Consider the following 13,376-nt stretch of genomic DNA (forward strand, 5'->3'; position numbering starts at 1 on the left):
TTTTACTAAATATTAGATACATACAATATTGATAACTATTCTTTAAAAGTAAGTGTAATTCTAGTTTTTATGAACTGTAATTAACAATGTGTTATTTAAAACTTAATATTTGACCTAGCAACACTTTCTGACATTCTTTCCTGTAAGATCTGTTACAGGACGTGATTGTCCCGTGACTTAAAGGGAGCTATCTATGACATGAGAAGTCTCACTCAGTCCTTGAGTGTGGACATAATAATCTGCAGGGCTGTGGTCTTCATTGTATCGTACATGAAATAATTGTGGTGGGTGGTTTTCTATGTGTGAAATTCAAATGTTCTGAATTTCTCCAGGTTAATCCAGGTATTAACTCCTGTCAAGTTGCTGCAGGAATAAACCCAGCACTCACTTACACGCAGTCCCAAGGCATGCTTGATGCAGAGAGTCCAGTTCCTGTTATTAACCTAAAAGATGGAACAAGGCTTGCAGGTGATGATGCCCCCAAAAGAAAAGATTTAGAAAGGTGGCTTAAAGAACACCCTGGATATGTTGAAGATTCAGGAGCTTGTATTCCTGTGAGTATTTCTCTCAGCTCTGTTCTCGCTAAATAGTAGAACATTTCTCATAAAACGTGTTTGGATTTGTATTCTGTGTTACATGGAATTATTCCTTGTTCATTCTTCTATTTTGTTTAGGAAAAGGAAAATGTCCATTTCTTTTTACATAATTTGAGCTCTGCAAGCCTTCTGTTTCCCTCACAAATGTAATTGCCAAGAAAAGCAATACTAAACAAAGACATTTGATCTTTTTCTAATTTCACGTAAGATTTTAGAAATCATCTAAGATAAGAAAACTCTTATTACCATGATACTGATGATGGGAGCTGAAAATGTGTAACAACATATTTAGTGATGTGCAAGAGGATTAAAGACTACTGTGGGCTGTATCTCACACCTACATTACAATGCTATGGTAGTGACGTTTGTGTGGGTATGATGTTCTCATTATGTTACCTCTGAATTTGAGATTTGTTAATGTTGAACAGAATGTACGAAAGTCATATGTATGACGTCTGGAGTAACAACCTCATTTTACTGGTTTTTGATTTCTTTATAACAGAGGATGCAGTTGCATGATGGGAGGCCCAAACAAAAACGGCACCGTTGTCGAAACCCTAATAAACTGGACATTAATAGTTTGACTGGTGAAGAACGTGTTCAGCTCATAAATAGAAGAAATGCAAGAAAGGTATTCATAATACTGTTCCCATTCTGATCTTCCCCAAATGAAAAGTTACCTGAAATGAAGAACTCTATATACTACACTTGCTAAAATACTGTGTACAAATGAGAGGTTTTCATTTTAAGGTTTTGGCACAGAGCAAGAAAGTCGATGACAATCTTCTAGTAAACATTTTGCAACTATGAAAATATGTAAGATACGGCTAGAAACTTACCCTGTGGTTTATGTTCTGACAGAATTGAGCCCTCAATGTATTGCAGTATTTGTGCCGTTGACTAATACAGAGGCATGGCCACTGAAATATGTGTTGTTCTGATCAGCGTAGCAACATTCTCGCAAGTTCTAAATTTTGTGTACCTCTCATTACTGCTTCTGGCATGATTAAAATTACATTGGTAGTGCATGCTGCATAAAAACTTATCCATTGGATTTGCTTAAATTCTGTGTACTGGATTACTTTGTTCTTTTGTTTTTCCAGTTCTCTGTCATTTGACCTTTATGGTTTACCAGTATATATCTGTTGTAAATCATATTGCTAAGTTAAACAGTAGTGCAACAAGGGAACAAAAGTAGAAGGGGAAATCTTATATAAAATCCCAACAACGGAATATGGGAGACCACGTGTTGAATTCAAATTTTTGGACAGGTGTTCAAAGTTTGGGAAAGGTATAATGCATTTGAGTAGGCTTTGGGAAAGGCTAAAAGGCAACATTCAAGAAAAGCATGCAGAACATTACTGTTGTTTATTTGGACAGATGTGTGGGATGGTGTCTTTGAATGTCAGCATAGTACCAGAGCAGCAGTCCAGTAGGAATCTTTGAGATACTGTGTCAATGTGTGGAGCATTTTCTCTTGCGATACTGCTAGCTTTTCTTCTTGCTAGAGAGCAGTTGCAAGGAAAGCAGGAAAGTTTTTTATGCTGCTATATTAAGGTCAGAAGCTTTATGCATCTGTGGAGGAGAGCGCGGCAGCATTTGAGAGTCTTTAATCTCTTCAGTGCATTGAGACAGCAGCTCTAAGAGAAATCTGTATGTTGCTAGTCTCTTGAAAAACAGACCCTTGGCTGCTCTACAGGAAGCTGTGCCCTGAGGAATCTTTTCAAAGTTGATGATTAAGGAGTGAGATTTGATCTGTGCTTGCTGTAAAAGCCTGTGTTTTCATGATGGCTTTTTTCTCTAATAAATTGCCACACCATAGTTGAGACTCTGACTTTATTAACTTCAGTTTTCCCATTTATAATTTGTACCCAACTTCTCTGCGTCACCAAACTCATCTTGTCTCATTTTCTTGTTTAGTTCAGTTATATGTTTAGTAGCAGGTGGTGAGGGGACGGAAAGTAGCCTAGAAAATGTGAGTTTAACATGCAGTTTATAAAGGAAGTTGAGCAGAAACTGGAATTTTTTCCTTTCTTCTTTCTACCACTTCTTCTTCCTTTCTGGATCTGAATAATACTTCTGATTAATTTGAAGTTTACTTTCCTGCTTATATGATATTATTAGAACATGCAGTTTAGCAAACTTGGCCTTTTTCACATGAAAAAAATAGAAGAATTAATTTCACAAGAGAAACAGAGCCTCTTAATAGAAGTGTTTTTAGAAGTTGTCTGAGATGATAGGACTGATTTAGTGGATAAAGGAAAAGCTTAACAGGGTTGGTAATACTTGCACCACTATTGTTCTCCGTTCATGTGGTTGCTCTTCTATTCATTCCATGTCTAAATAAACTCTGATATTAAACATTAGTAGGATTGTCAAATACTGAAGTTGCGAAGTATGAGTTTAATGGATGAGTTTGAGTTTAGTAGATTCAGAACAAATCAGGAGTATCTAACATATACCACCAGGAGTAGTCAAAAGCTGCATCATACTCATTGATAATTTAAAGTGAGACTTTATTTGTATTGTTTTATATAAAAAGCAAGAATGAAACAGTGTCAGGTATGAATGTTGCCTTTTTCTTACTGAGTGAGAAGTATTTCCTGACTTCTATCTTCTGCCTTGCAGGTAGGGGGTGCATTTGCTCCGCCTCTGAAGGATTTGTGCAGGTTCTTGAAAGAAAATCCAGAATATGGAGTGGCTCCTGAATGGGGAGAAGTTGTGAAACAGTCTGTGAGTATTTGCAGAATGAGATAACCGTGACATGAAATGTATCTTAAAATCAAACAAGGCAAACAGGAAAAAAAAAAGGCATGCCAAAAGGCATGCTTTTCATTTTTGGCATTATATTAAATGCAGAATGTGAGTCAGTGTTAGCTTGCTTTCTGCCAGCTCAGCTCCCTGAACTGGTTTGCTGGCACAGCTGTGAGTAGGAGGAAGGGAGGGACAGTGGCTGGCAACCCCAATTCAGAGATTTGGTTGAAGGTGCTATAGTACTGTGACTTCCTCTCATAAATGTAGCCTTGGAGGTTTTTAGGAAAGATATTACCCTACAGAATACTTGCTTATTCTTAAAATTACAGTTAGAAAGATAAATATAGTTTTAAATATTTATTTTACTTCTTAATTAATTTACTTCCAGTGTGCACCTTGAAGAAATTACTATTCTCAATCAAGATGTAAATCAAGTATTAATATAGCTGTTTTCTACTACTTAGAATTTCTGTTTTCTATTTCTTAGAGGTTTTATTTTTAGCTAAAAACTAGTGTTGAGATTCCAGTGAAGAGAATGAGGTTAATATATATGAATATATTTTTAGGAGTACAGTGTTGCCCATGTATTCCTTCTGTATGGATTACCAGCAAAGTTAGTGATAAGAGTACTGCATTCCCTGGTAGTCCTGAGCCAGCTTCTTACAAGATGCATTCAGTGAGTTTGAGGTTTTGTTTTGCTTGAGGTTTGTACTTGGTTACATTCAAAAGAAGAAAGTTTTTTGACAGACTTTGTCCACAGTTCCAACAAAACAGCAGATGTGCATTTTCATTACAAGAATTATTATATAGCTGCTATCTCTCTCCTTTTAAGCATCGCTGGTTCAAGTGTGGTGTGAGGTTCTGAGTTAATTCCCTGTTTGCCTTCAAGATAAGGACATATTTTGAACTTCAGAAAGTTGTGTTGTATGATACAGAATGGTTTCTGGGTAACCCAGTTACTCTTCCATTCCACGTGTCTAACAGAAGTGAAGATGGTTTTGTCAATATTCTTGTGAAGTCTATTCCCTCACCTACTATAACTTGCCAGAAGTGTATTATATTTACGCAATACCTTCAGCCTCTGGCAAAGAAGTGACCATGTTAAATTTTTTTACTAGTTCACTATCAACAGAACTTGTAATCTTTCTGTGAGGTTCTAAATGCCAGTCTCTCCAGTGCCCTTATGGGATGTTCTGGTAGAAAAATAGGTAACTAGGAACAGAGTTAGACTGCAGTGAGTAAAGGTATAAATAATAGCAGAATTACTTTTAGAATTTAGTAGTTATCCACAGGGCAGAAGAACAGAGCATGAGTTCTGAATTCTCTAGTTGTATTAGGCTAGTTTAAATTAGAGATATTTGCTGGGGAATGAAAAGCTGTTGTGTGGAGGTGAATAATAGTGGTCTTACGATTGCCATTTTTAAGAGGAATTTTCTAAACATTTCAAAGGGAGTATTAGTGTCCATTGCAGTTCTTCATCGTTAGGTGGGAGGGCTTACAGAGGTGAAGTAATACTGTGCAAGCCCTAAAGAGAAGTGTTCTGCATTTCATTTTATTTGAACTTGAGTCTTTACTGTTCATTCTTAAGCTTGTGGATGAGGTAAAGTACGAGGATGTTAAACACACTAGCAATAATGAAAAGGGCTCAGAAATTGTTGTTCTGTGTGCAACCATGCATTTATATGTAACTTTAAATTGAGTAATTTTTTTAATTAAATTGTCAAATGATTGGAATGTGGTAATATTGCAAAGGAATGCTGGTTTAGATCTTAAATTGAGATTGCTCCTATAATTAGCTGTATTTGGCTTGATCTGCAAAAAAACCTCTAAGGATGAGTTAGCAGAGGGTCTGAGAAGATACCTGTGTAGACCTCACTGTGGAAATGGGCCTTTAGAGGTGTGAAATGCAATAGCACAAAGTCACCAGGAATTCCAGTGAGTTGTTTGCAGATCAGGCTGCTGTGCTAACATACCAGAATAATCTTTGACACTGTTACCGTATGCTTGGGTCTTTTGTTTGCTTTTACTTCTCCATCTTTAAGCTCTCAAAATACTAAAAATACCCAATGTGTCTCTTGCAGGGATTTCTTCCAGAAGGTATGTTTGATCGTATTCTCACTGGACCTGTTGTGCGGGAAGAAGTAAGTCGGAGAGGAAGGCGCCCCAAAAGTGAGATTGCAAAGGCAACAGCAGCTGCGGCAGCTGCCACCGCTGCAAGCGTATCAGTTAACCCTCTGCTCGCTAACGGATTGCTTCCAGGAGTGGATCTGCCTAGTCTTCAGGCCTTACAACAAAACCTGCAAAACCTGCAGTCGCTGCAAGTAACAGCAGGACTAATGGGAATGCCAGCTGGCTTAACTGCTGGAGGAGAAGCGAAGAACATGGCGGCCATGTTCCCCATGCTGCTGTCAGGGATGGCTGGATTACCCAACTTGCTGGGCATGGGAGGACTTCTAACAAAGTCTACAGAATCTATTTCAGAGGAAAAAAAGGGAAGCGATTCAAAGGAGGCAGATACAAAAAAAGAAAGGACAGAAGACCAAAATACGGATACTGGTGGTGAAAACTCTGTTTCAAGTTCTCCTTCGACATCCTCTGCTGCTGCAGCTGCCAATCCTCTCTCTCTTAACCCATTACTTCTGTCCAACATACTTTACCCAGGGATGCTTCTCACTCCAGGCCTTAATCTTCATATCCCAGCTTTGTCTCAGTCTAATATTTTTGATGTACAGAACAGTGAAAGCAATGACACAGGCTCAGCCAAGCCCACAGAAGAAAAGGAGGAAAATTCTCGGGTTAGAGATCAGGAAGACAAAGGGGGAACAGAGCCAAGCTCTCACAATGAAAACAGCACAGATGAGGGTTCAGAGAAAGCAGATGCTTCATCTGGATCTGATAGTACATCGTCTTCATCTGAGGATTCAGATTCTAGTGATGAAGACTGACCCCAGACTCTGCACTTAAATTATAAACTGATTTTGAATTTGTTCTTTAATTATTTCATTGTAAATAACCCAGTGTTGAGTGCATCAATGATTTACTGACCGAACATTTCAGTATTTGTTTAGAAGTGCAAACTGCTTTCAGAGACGTTTTGCATGTAATATTTCTTGAAGTTCATAAGTTTCTGAACTTGTATGTACTATCAAATACACAATGGTGTAAAATTACAACAAAAGGCATTATAATTTTGTTGGGGGGTTAATTTTATGAAAATAATGCTCGAGTAAGAGCTGTATATTTAATATATTTGCAGTGAACACAGAATACTTTATGCATATTATTGATTTAATTTGAATATAGTTTTACAGCCTCCTTGACACTTATAATTTACAGATCAAAACTCAGCAATAATTTGGGCAGCTAATGAATGTCATGAAAGCTGTAGAATCTACATCACCATCCATTGCTTTAATTACATGAAAATGCTCTAGTGTTGTGATGCACTGCTGTTTCCAATTCAGGTACAAGTGTGTTTAAAAGAAGATAAATTTTTCCCAATCAGCCAATTAAACTGGCTACCTGTTACCTCAGCTGAGTTAGTTTAGGAAGTTTACATTGGTTTCTATTACTTGTTTTCAGGTTTTGTTTTGTTTTCTAAAGACATCCTGTATATCATGCTAAAATCTGAGTTATTTGAGATATGACCATTGGGTTTTTTTTCCCCTTTACTACAACTGTTCTATTTGACAGCAGTAAGGGGAAATTAAAGAAAAATGTCTTATCTCATGCTACTTGGCACCATGTAGATCTATTTAGTTTACATCTTGCAAAGTTTTGGGCTCCCTCTGCAGAATTAAAAGCCCCAAAATGAGGAGTAGTTTCCCCAAGACTCAGAAGAGGCAAACTGTCATAAAGTGCCACTGAAAAGACCTTTCAACACTGCATACTTCATGTAAAAATTGTTTGTTTGCTTTGTTTGTGTAGATTTCTATTTGTGTTTTATGTCATAAAACCTCCTGGAGTTACCAGTTAATAATGGTAAATAAAGTATAGATAGTTTTGAACTCCTTTTGAGTTTAAACTTCTCTGCAGATTTAAATCTGACTAAATATTAAATATTACCCAAACTCATTATTTGGGATATCACTTCATATATTATGCTGAGTTACCCACTAAAGAAAAAGCACTTTGAATAGTAAGAAAGACAAATTATTCCTAGAAACCACAGTAACAGGGCATAAGGCATCTGCCTAAGTCCAAATCCTTAGAACCCTTTACTATATAAAATCTGTCTAATATTTGATGTGTGATATGATTCCTCCTTCTTAAGCTGCTATTACTCTGACACAGTCAAGGCCCAGATACACATTTACAGAAGTTCTGAACTGACTGAGACTTCAGTTGACCTTGGTTACATCATTTGCGGTCCAAGAATAGGCAAGTGTTAAGAGAAAATATATACAGGTACTAGTAGAAGTCATTGAAAAAGCTTTACAAAGGGATAAATTTAAAAGTAAAAAACAAAAACTGTATATTTTGATATAGTTCTGTTGCTTGCTTGTACAGTAAAACAACTGTGTTGTTTTTTATCAAGAACTTTACCAATGAAATATAAGTTTCTATGTGCAAAATAACTAGCCCCATGATTAGAAGCAGTATTACATGTAATTACACAATTATACAAGTACCATTTGAATTGTGCTGGTTACGTATTTTCCCAAATAGTATTCTGATTTTTGGCCCTTCATGCAGTGTCTTAGCAATAGTGAAAACTAAACTGCCAAAAGAAGGGGGTAGCAGTTCTTCATGAGGGGAAAAAAAAAAAAAAAGGTATTTCGTATTTAATATTTTGCCCTTTGTAATATAGCACTTTTATTTAACTAGGATGCATCTATAAAATAGCCAAAGTTTTACAAACAGTTATTAACTTAGTTTGCTGATGGAGTATGTCAACAATACCATCACTTCCCACCCTTTACCCCACAAAACAAATCCTAAATCTTGTGGCTAAAACCTAATTTATATCAGATTTATGAAATAAAGTATTTTCCTAATTATGGTCAAGTGAGTTTGGTTACCATTCTAGTGATTCTTTCTATGTAATAAGGCAATTACAGTTTCAAGTAATGAAGGCTGGTGTAGACTTGAACATAATATATTGGGTTTATTTTTCATCAGTTTGAACCAGAAGGGGAAAAAATGTCCCACTATCAGCTAAACTATATGCAAATATGGTTGTATAAAGTTAAGGGTTATAAGGAAACCTCAGTAGAATTACACTAATACTGAAGTTAAAATTAAAAGGATATCCAAGGTGATGATAAAGTGTGTGTTGGTAGTTACTAAAAGAACCTTAGCTGTTATTGCCTTGTATTTCTATCCCTTGTTTCAGGCTTCATGATCCAAGTCTTAGTCCAGGTTTTTATTTTGGACATTTGCAATATTTGCCAGTTGTGTTCTGTGTAGTCTGAATTTGCTTTCTGTAGTTGAACAAGCGTCTTAAAAAGTCATTTGTAATTTATTGAATTACTTTCTATGATGTTCTATAGAGCAAATGGAAGTTTAATTATTTTTTATTAAACATATTCTTTGACTACCCATGATGTCGGCCTCAATATGTGAAAATAATGCAGTCTGTGTAAGGATTAAACATGTATCTTTCAGCAGCAAAAGTTAAGTTTCAGTCTTAAGCTCTAAAACTGAAATTATTCTTAAGACCTAAAAAAATTCAAGGCCAATATGTAACACAGCCCCACCCCAGCCCAAGACCATGCTTTACTGTTGTTTAATTTTTCTGGGAATCAGTTTCCTGTAATTCTGGTGTCTTACAAACAAAATAAGCTGTTGTTCAGCCCTTCAGTAGTTATGGATAAAAAGGAGTGTACAGTCTAGGTTCTGGTCCAAAAGTTGACGTAATTTGAAATAACGATACAGCTAATGTTCCAGGGTAAGCATGTTGGCAGTGAAGTACCTTTTGAATCTTTCTTTTTAAAACTCTGCATTACTTTCTACTAAATCTTTTAGTTATGTACACAGCACTTAATATTGCTATTTTTCATGTATTTCATACAGGGCATGGACATTTCTCCTGAACACGAGTCGTCTCCTGGTTGTCAGGTGCCTTCCTGTTTTAACCTGTCATTGCACTTGAATGATTCTTGTTATCCTTCTTATTTATTCCAGTCAGATCATGATCATCCCTTCTGAGCTGCTGCTTTCTCAGATCCGTATGCAGGTGATAAAAATGTGCATGTGCATATGAGCTCTGTTTCCATGTACTCCCCTCTTTCTCTTTTCCTTGGAAGTCCTGCAGAATCTCTAATAGTATTTTTTAAATTTATTTTTAGCAGGTCTATCAGAAAACTGTCATGGATTTTAAAAAAGAAGGGAAAAAATCATGTCTTGTAATTTTACAATCCAGTCCTTTTAGTCTGTAAATTAAAATATAACTAGATCTATTTTTCAGTGAAACTCTTTCCAATAACAGATGATTTAGGCACAGTATTTGGTGTTCAGTTTCTTGCACTCCTTCGAACTGTTTGGAAACAGCATCTGGATATGATGATTAGATGAGACTTTTAACAAGGTGTCCCAGGCAAATTCCTGTCCTATTCGTTATATCTTGTGTCTGACAAAATGATTTCTCTTGTTATTTGGTAATCTTTCTCATTTACTGCTCTGTACAACAGTACTGATACACCATCAAAACGAGTGTTTGCTTGATGCCTGCATTTAAGCTGTAGTGGGATGAAGTGTGCCTGGTGTACAAGGTTAATGTAAAGGGATCTGCAGCGTAGTGTTACACGAAATTATATGTGATGTGAAAGTTACTAACATTTAGTTGTATAAAAAGTTTCCGATCTAGTTCTATTACACCTATACTTATATTCAACCTAAGTAAGCTGTATCAGTGTAATGTGGGATTTACAGTGCTATAGTTGACCAAAACTTCTTATTTTACATCTGTACATTGTTGGGACATTGAGGTTATGCTGGTGTCTACAGAGGAGACTAATTATACTGGTGTAGCTATGGAAGTTTATAAAATAACTCTCCCAGCTTATCTAAATGGCCCTAATGTTTACACAGACAGGTAGTATCATTTCTTTGTTACATTTAGAGGAAAAGGAAATATTTAGCTTTCCATAAATAGTAAGAAAATCTTAATCACTATTTTTAACTAATGATTTGTAAAATGAAACTTTTTTCTTAAAAGATACAGCAAGGACTTCTGATGGTTAAGTGTCTCTGAAGACAGTGGTTAAGTTTCAGTTAACATTTTCCTGTAGAAAAGTATTTTAGGAGAAAACCTTTTCAACATTTTAGTAACTTAAGTATGTGTGAGAGAAGTCTTTGAAAATAGTGACAACACACACAGAGGAAGGATGTTGAAATGCATTGTAACTCTAGTGGTGTCAGTAAATTACATCCTTCATACTGCCAAAAGTTCCAGCCTGCCACAAATTATAAACAATATTTTGATTGTTAACTTCAGTTTGTAACCCAACATTTTAGGAACACTGTTCACTGAGAAATAATAAATACAAAGAATGAAGGAAAATTTTCCACAAAATAGCATGGCTTGAAGTCTTGAATTGGGGACGTACATACAGGTAAGTATCTCCATTCAGAATAGGTATGACCCCAAAACGCTTTGACTTACGTAATTTAAATTTTAGTTTCAATTTAGAATATTTGATACTCTAGCGAACATACAGATTTCTTTTTAAAACACCCAAACTACTTAGCATTAATCAAACTCTAGCATTTCTCTACTTTAAGGAGCCAGGGACATTTTCAAATTAGACAAATTAAGGCTATGATTTAATTGTTTTTAACACTGATTCCATTTAGGTTCTCGCAAGGAAAGAAGGAAAGTGCTATTCACAAGATCCTGCTGTAAAGTTATTCTGCAAAATGAGGATTCTGGTTTTTTTCCTCTGCCTCTTGTTTGCTTCAACTATGAACGAGCCCTAAAAGTGCAAAATTTTCATTAGTGTTCCAGGTAAGGTCTCTGTGCCTCACCCTTTTACAGTTTCTTCTGTGTATAAGGGAGGCTGGTTTGGGAAATTCTTGGGATCCTAATGTCACATTACTGTATCCTCATTTCTCTTTTTCACCTTTGTTCACCAAAACCTATCACGTGTTCTCAAGCTGTTTTCTGGGAACAGCTTTTGATTTGGGAACTGGTGTGTCAGCTCCTCTGCTTCACTCTGTCTGATCTTTGTTCAGCTTCTCAGAGCAGGTGGGCGGATCTTGGCTTTTTGCTCCTGAAAGGCAAGAGTTTCTAACTCGTCGTCCCTAAATAAGATAAGTGTACACTGCTTCACTTTTTTTAATGCAGCAGCAATTCTAACCTAAATTGATTTGTTTGTTTGTTTTTATTGTTATGAATGTTTCTCAGAGTCATGAGATGAAGAAACATTCTCCTATTCCAAAGACAGGTGAAACGTTCATATAATCATTGGTCTTCATCAACTGCAGCTTAAGGTAAAGTATCAAATACTGGAATATTCCTGATAAAGTCATGCACACTGATGAGATAGCATCAGGCGTATCAGGAGACTGGCTGTGTTGGGAAGGTCTCAGGGAGGATACTGCAAGAAAGGTTTCCGTGGTGTGTTTTTCTCTTTACACAAATACTTCCAAGAGTTGGTCATCTTGGACTTTCAGTATTAGGAGATCAGGTTGTGCCTGGTAGGTATCTAGCATATATCCGGGAGGCCACCTTAGTTCCCCACAGGTAGACCACATTAACCACCATTTCAGACATCTCTTGTCACAGTCAATCTTCCCTACTTGGGGCCGGTGGAGCCAGGGCCTGTGCTATGACTGTGCAGTATTAGTTTGGCCTCAAGATGTGCTGCCTGTTTCTTGTATCTTGCAAGGAGACTAGAGTTTATTGTCAAAGTCACCAGGATGGAAAGAATTAGAGGCTATTTGCCTTATTTTTGTGCAACTGTATTTTGAAAAGATTTGCTAGTTGTTCTGTGAGCTGGAAGCAGTCCCTGTGTCTCTGGAGTGCCAGCTGTCTGAAGAGCTCCACTTGGCACGGCTGCATTCCCGTGTGACATGGCGGGGGGCACAAACCAAACAAATATGTGTGCCTGAAGCCCTTTGATGCTCTTAACTAACATTGGTAGTTCATACAGAAGTCCATTTCATAGCATGTTCATCAGCTAAGTTCTGAAACTTCAAAACAGTAAAAAATATATTTCATTATAGGATAGCCTAGCAGCTCTCAGGGACCCGGACTGAGAGGATGGCTTGGTGTCCCCATTCGAGTTCTGCATCAATGGTAACACCAGTGGCTGTAACTTAAGAGTATTCACAGATACAATGTGGAATCCAGTAGCGGAAATTATTCAAGTAATTAACATGCCAAATGAGGATCTCTCTTTATTTAACTGTTCATGTTGAACACTGCCATTGTCTTGAATAAAGTTACCGCTTCTTTGTAAGGGGAAAAAATGGGGGGAGAGGTGAAGTTAAGTCCTCAGGGATGAAAAATATTTTGGTGTGTCTATTATGGCTAAAGTAAACTTCTTGTCTAAGTTTTCAGTAGACCATTCAGTGAAAAATTACATATTTTTTTTTAAAGTCTTCTACACAAGAGCAGTCAAGTTAAACCATTTATTTACAAATTCTGGATGCACAAAAACATAGGGAAGTATGCAGGTGTAATCACAGCTTAACAACCTTACCTTTAACCTAGGCTTTGTTTATCTTAATATGGGGGTGTTTGTAACTTTTTTTTTTAGCCAAAGGATTTTGAAAGAGTAAATTAATGTTTCTCAGCAGAAAGTGAAATACTGTACTGTGTTACTGCTGCTTTCTGCTTTAATGGATACAGTAAATCCAGCTTAACAGAAAAGCCCTTCAGCATTCTATACAGACTTCTGGGTGGCAGAGAGCATCCCATCAATGCCCTGTATACCTTGAAGCAGCTGCTGCCTCGCTGCAAAGTTCACAGCTCCTCTGTGCTAAAAAAAAGAGATGTAAGACATTAGATGCAGCCTAACCATTAGTTTTTAATGTCACAGTGAAATAGGCAAGACCCCAAGTTGTCCTGTCAGGCTGGGG

At 36.8% G+C, this 13,376-nt stretch overlaps 1 protein-coding gene across 6 annotated transcripts in view; it reads left to right on the forward strand.

Annotated features, from left to right (window-relative positions):
- CHD9 (chromodomain helicase DNA binding protein 9) overlaps positions 1–8,889 on the forward strand; it is a 97,193-nt gene extending 88,304 nt beyond the window's left edge. For all 6 annotated transcript variants that reach the window (XM_074839890.1, XM_074839894.1, XM_074839893.1 and 3 more), the window contains 4 exons: positions 333–554; positions 1,099–1,227; positions 3,225–3,329; positions 5,432–8,889. In XM_074839890.1, the coding sequence (XP_074695991.1) occupies positions 333–554; positions 1,099–1,227; positions 3,225–3,329; positions 5,432–6,295 (1,320 nt within the window). In that variant the 3' untranslated portion in view covers positions 6,296–8,889. The remainder of the gene's footprint in view (positions 1–332; positions 555–1,098; positions 1,228–3,224; positions 3,330–5,431) is intronic.
- The last annotated feature ends 4,487 nt before the right edge of the window (positions 8,890–13,376 follow it).

This window comes from Strix aluco, chromosome 14 (assembly GCF_031877795.1).
Source record: "Strix aluco isolate bStrAlu1 chromosome 14, bStrAlu1.hap1, whole genome shotgun sequence".
NCBI classification, from domain to species: Eukaryota; Metazoa; Chordata; class Aves; order Strigiformes; family Strigidae; genus Strix; species Strix aluco.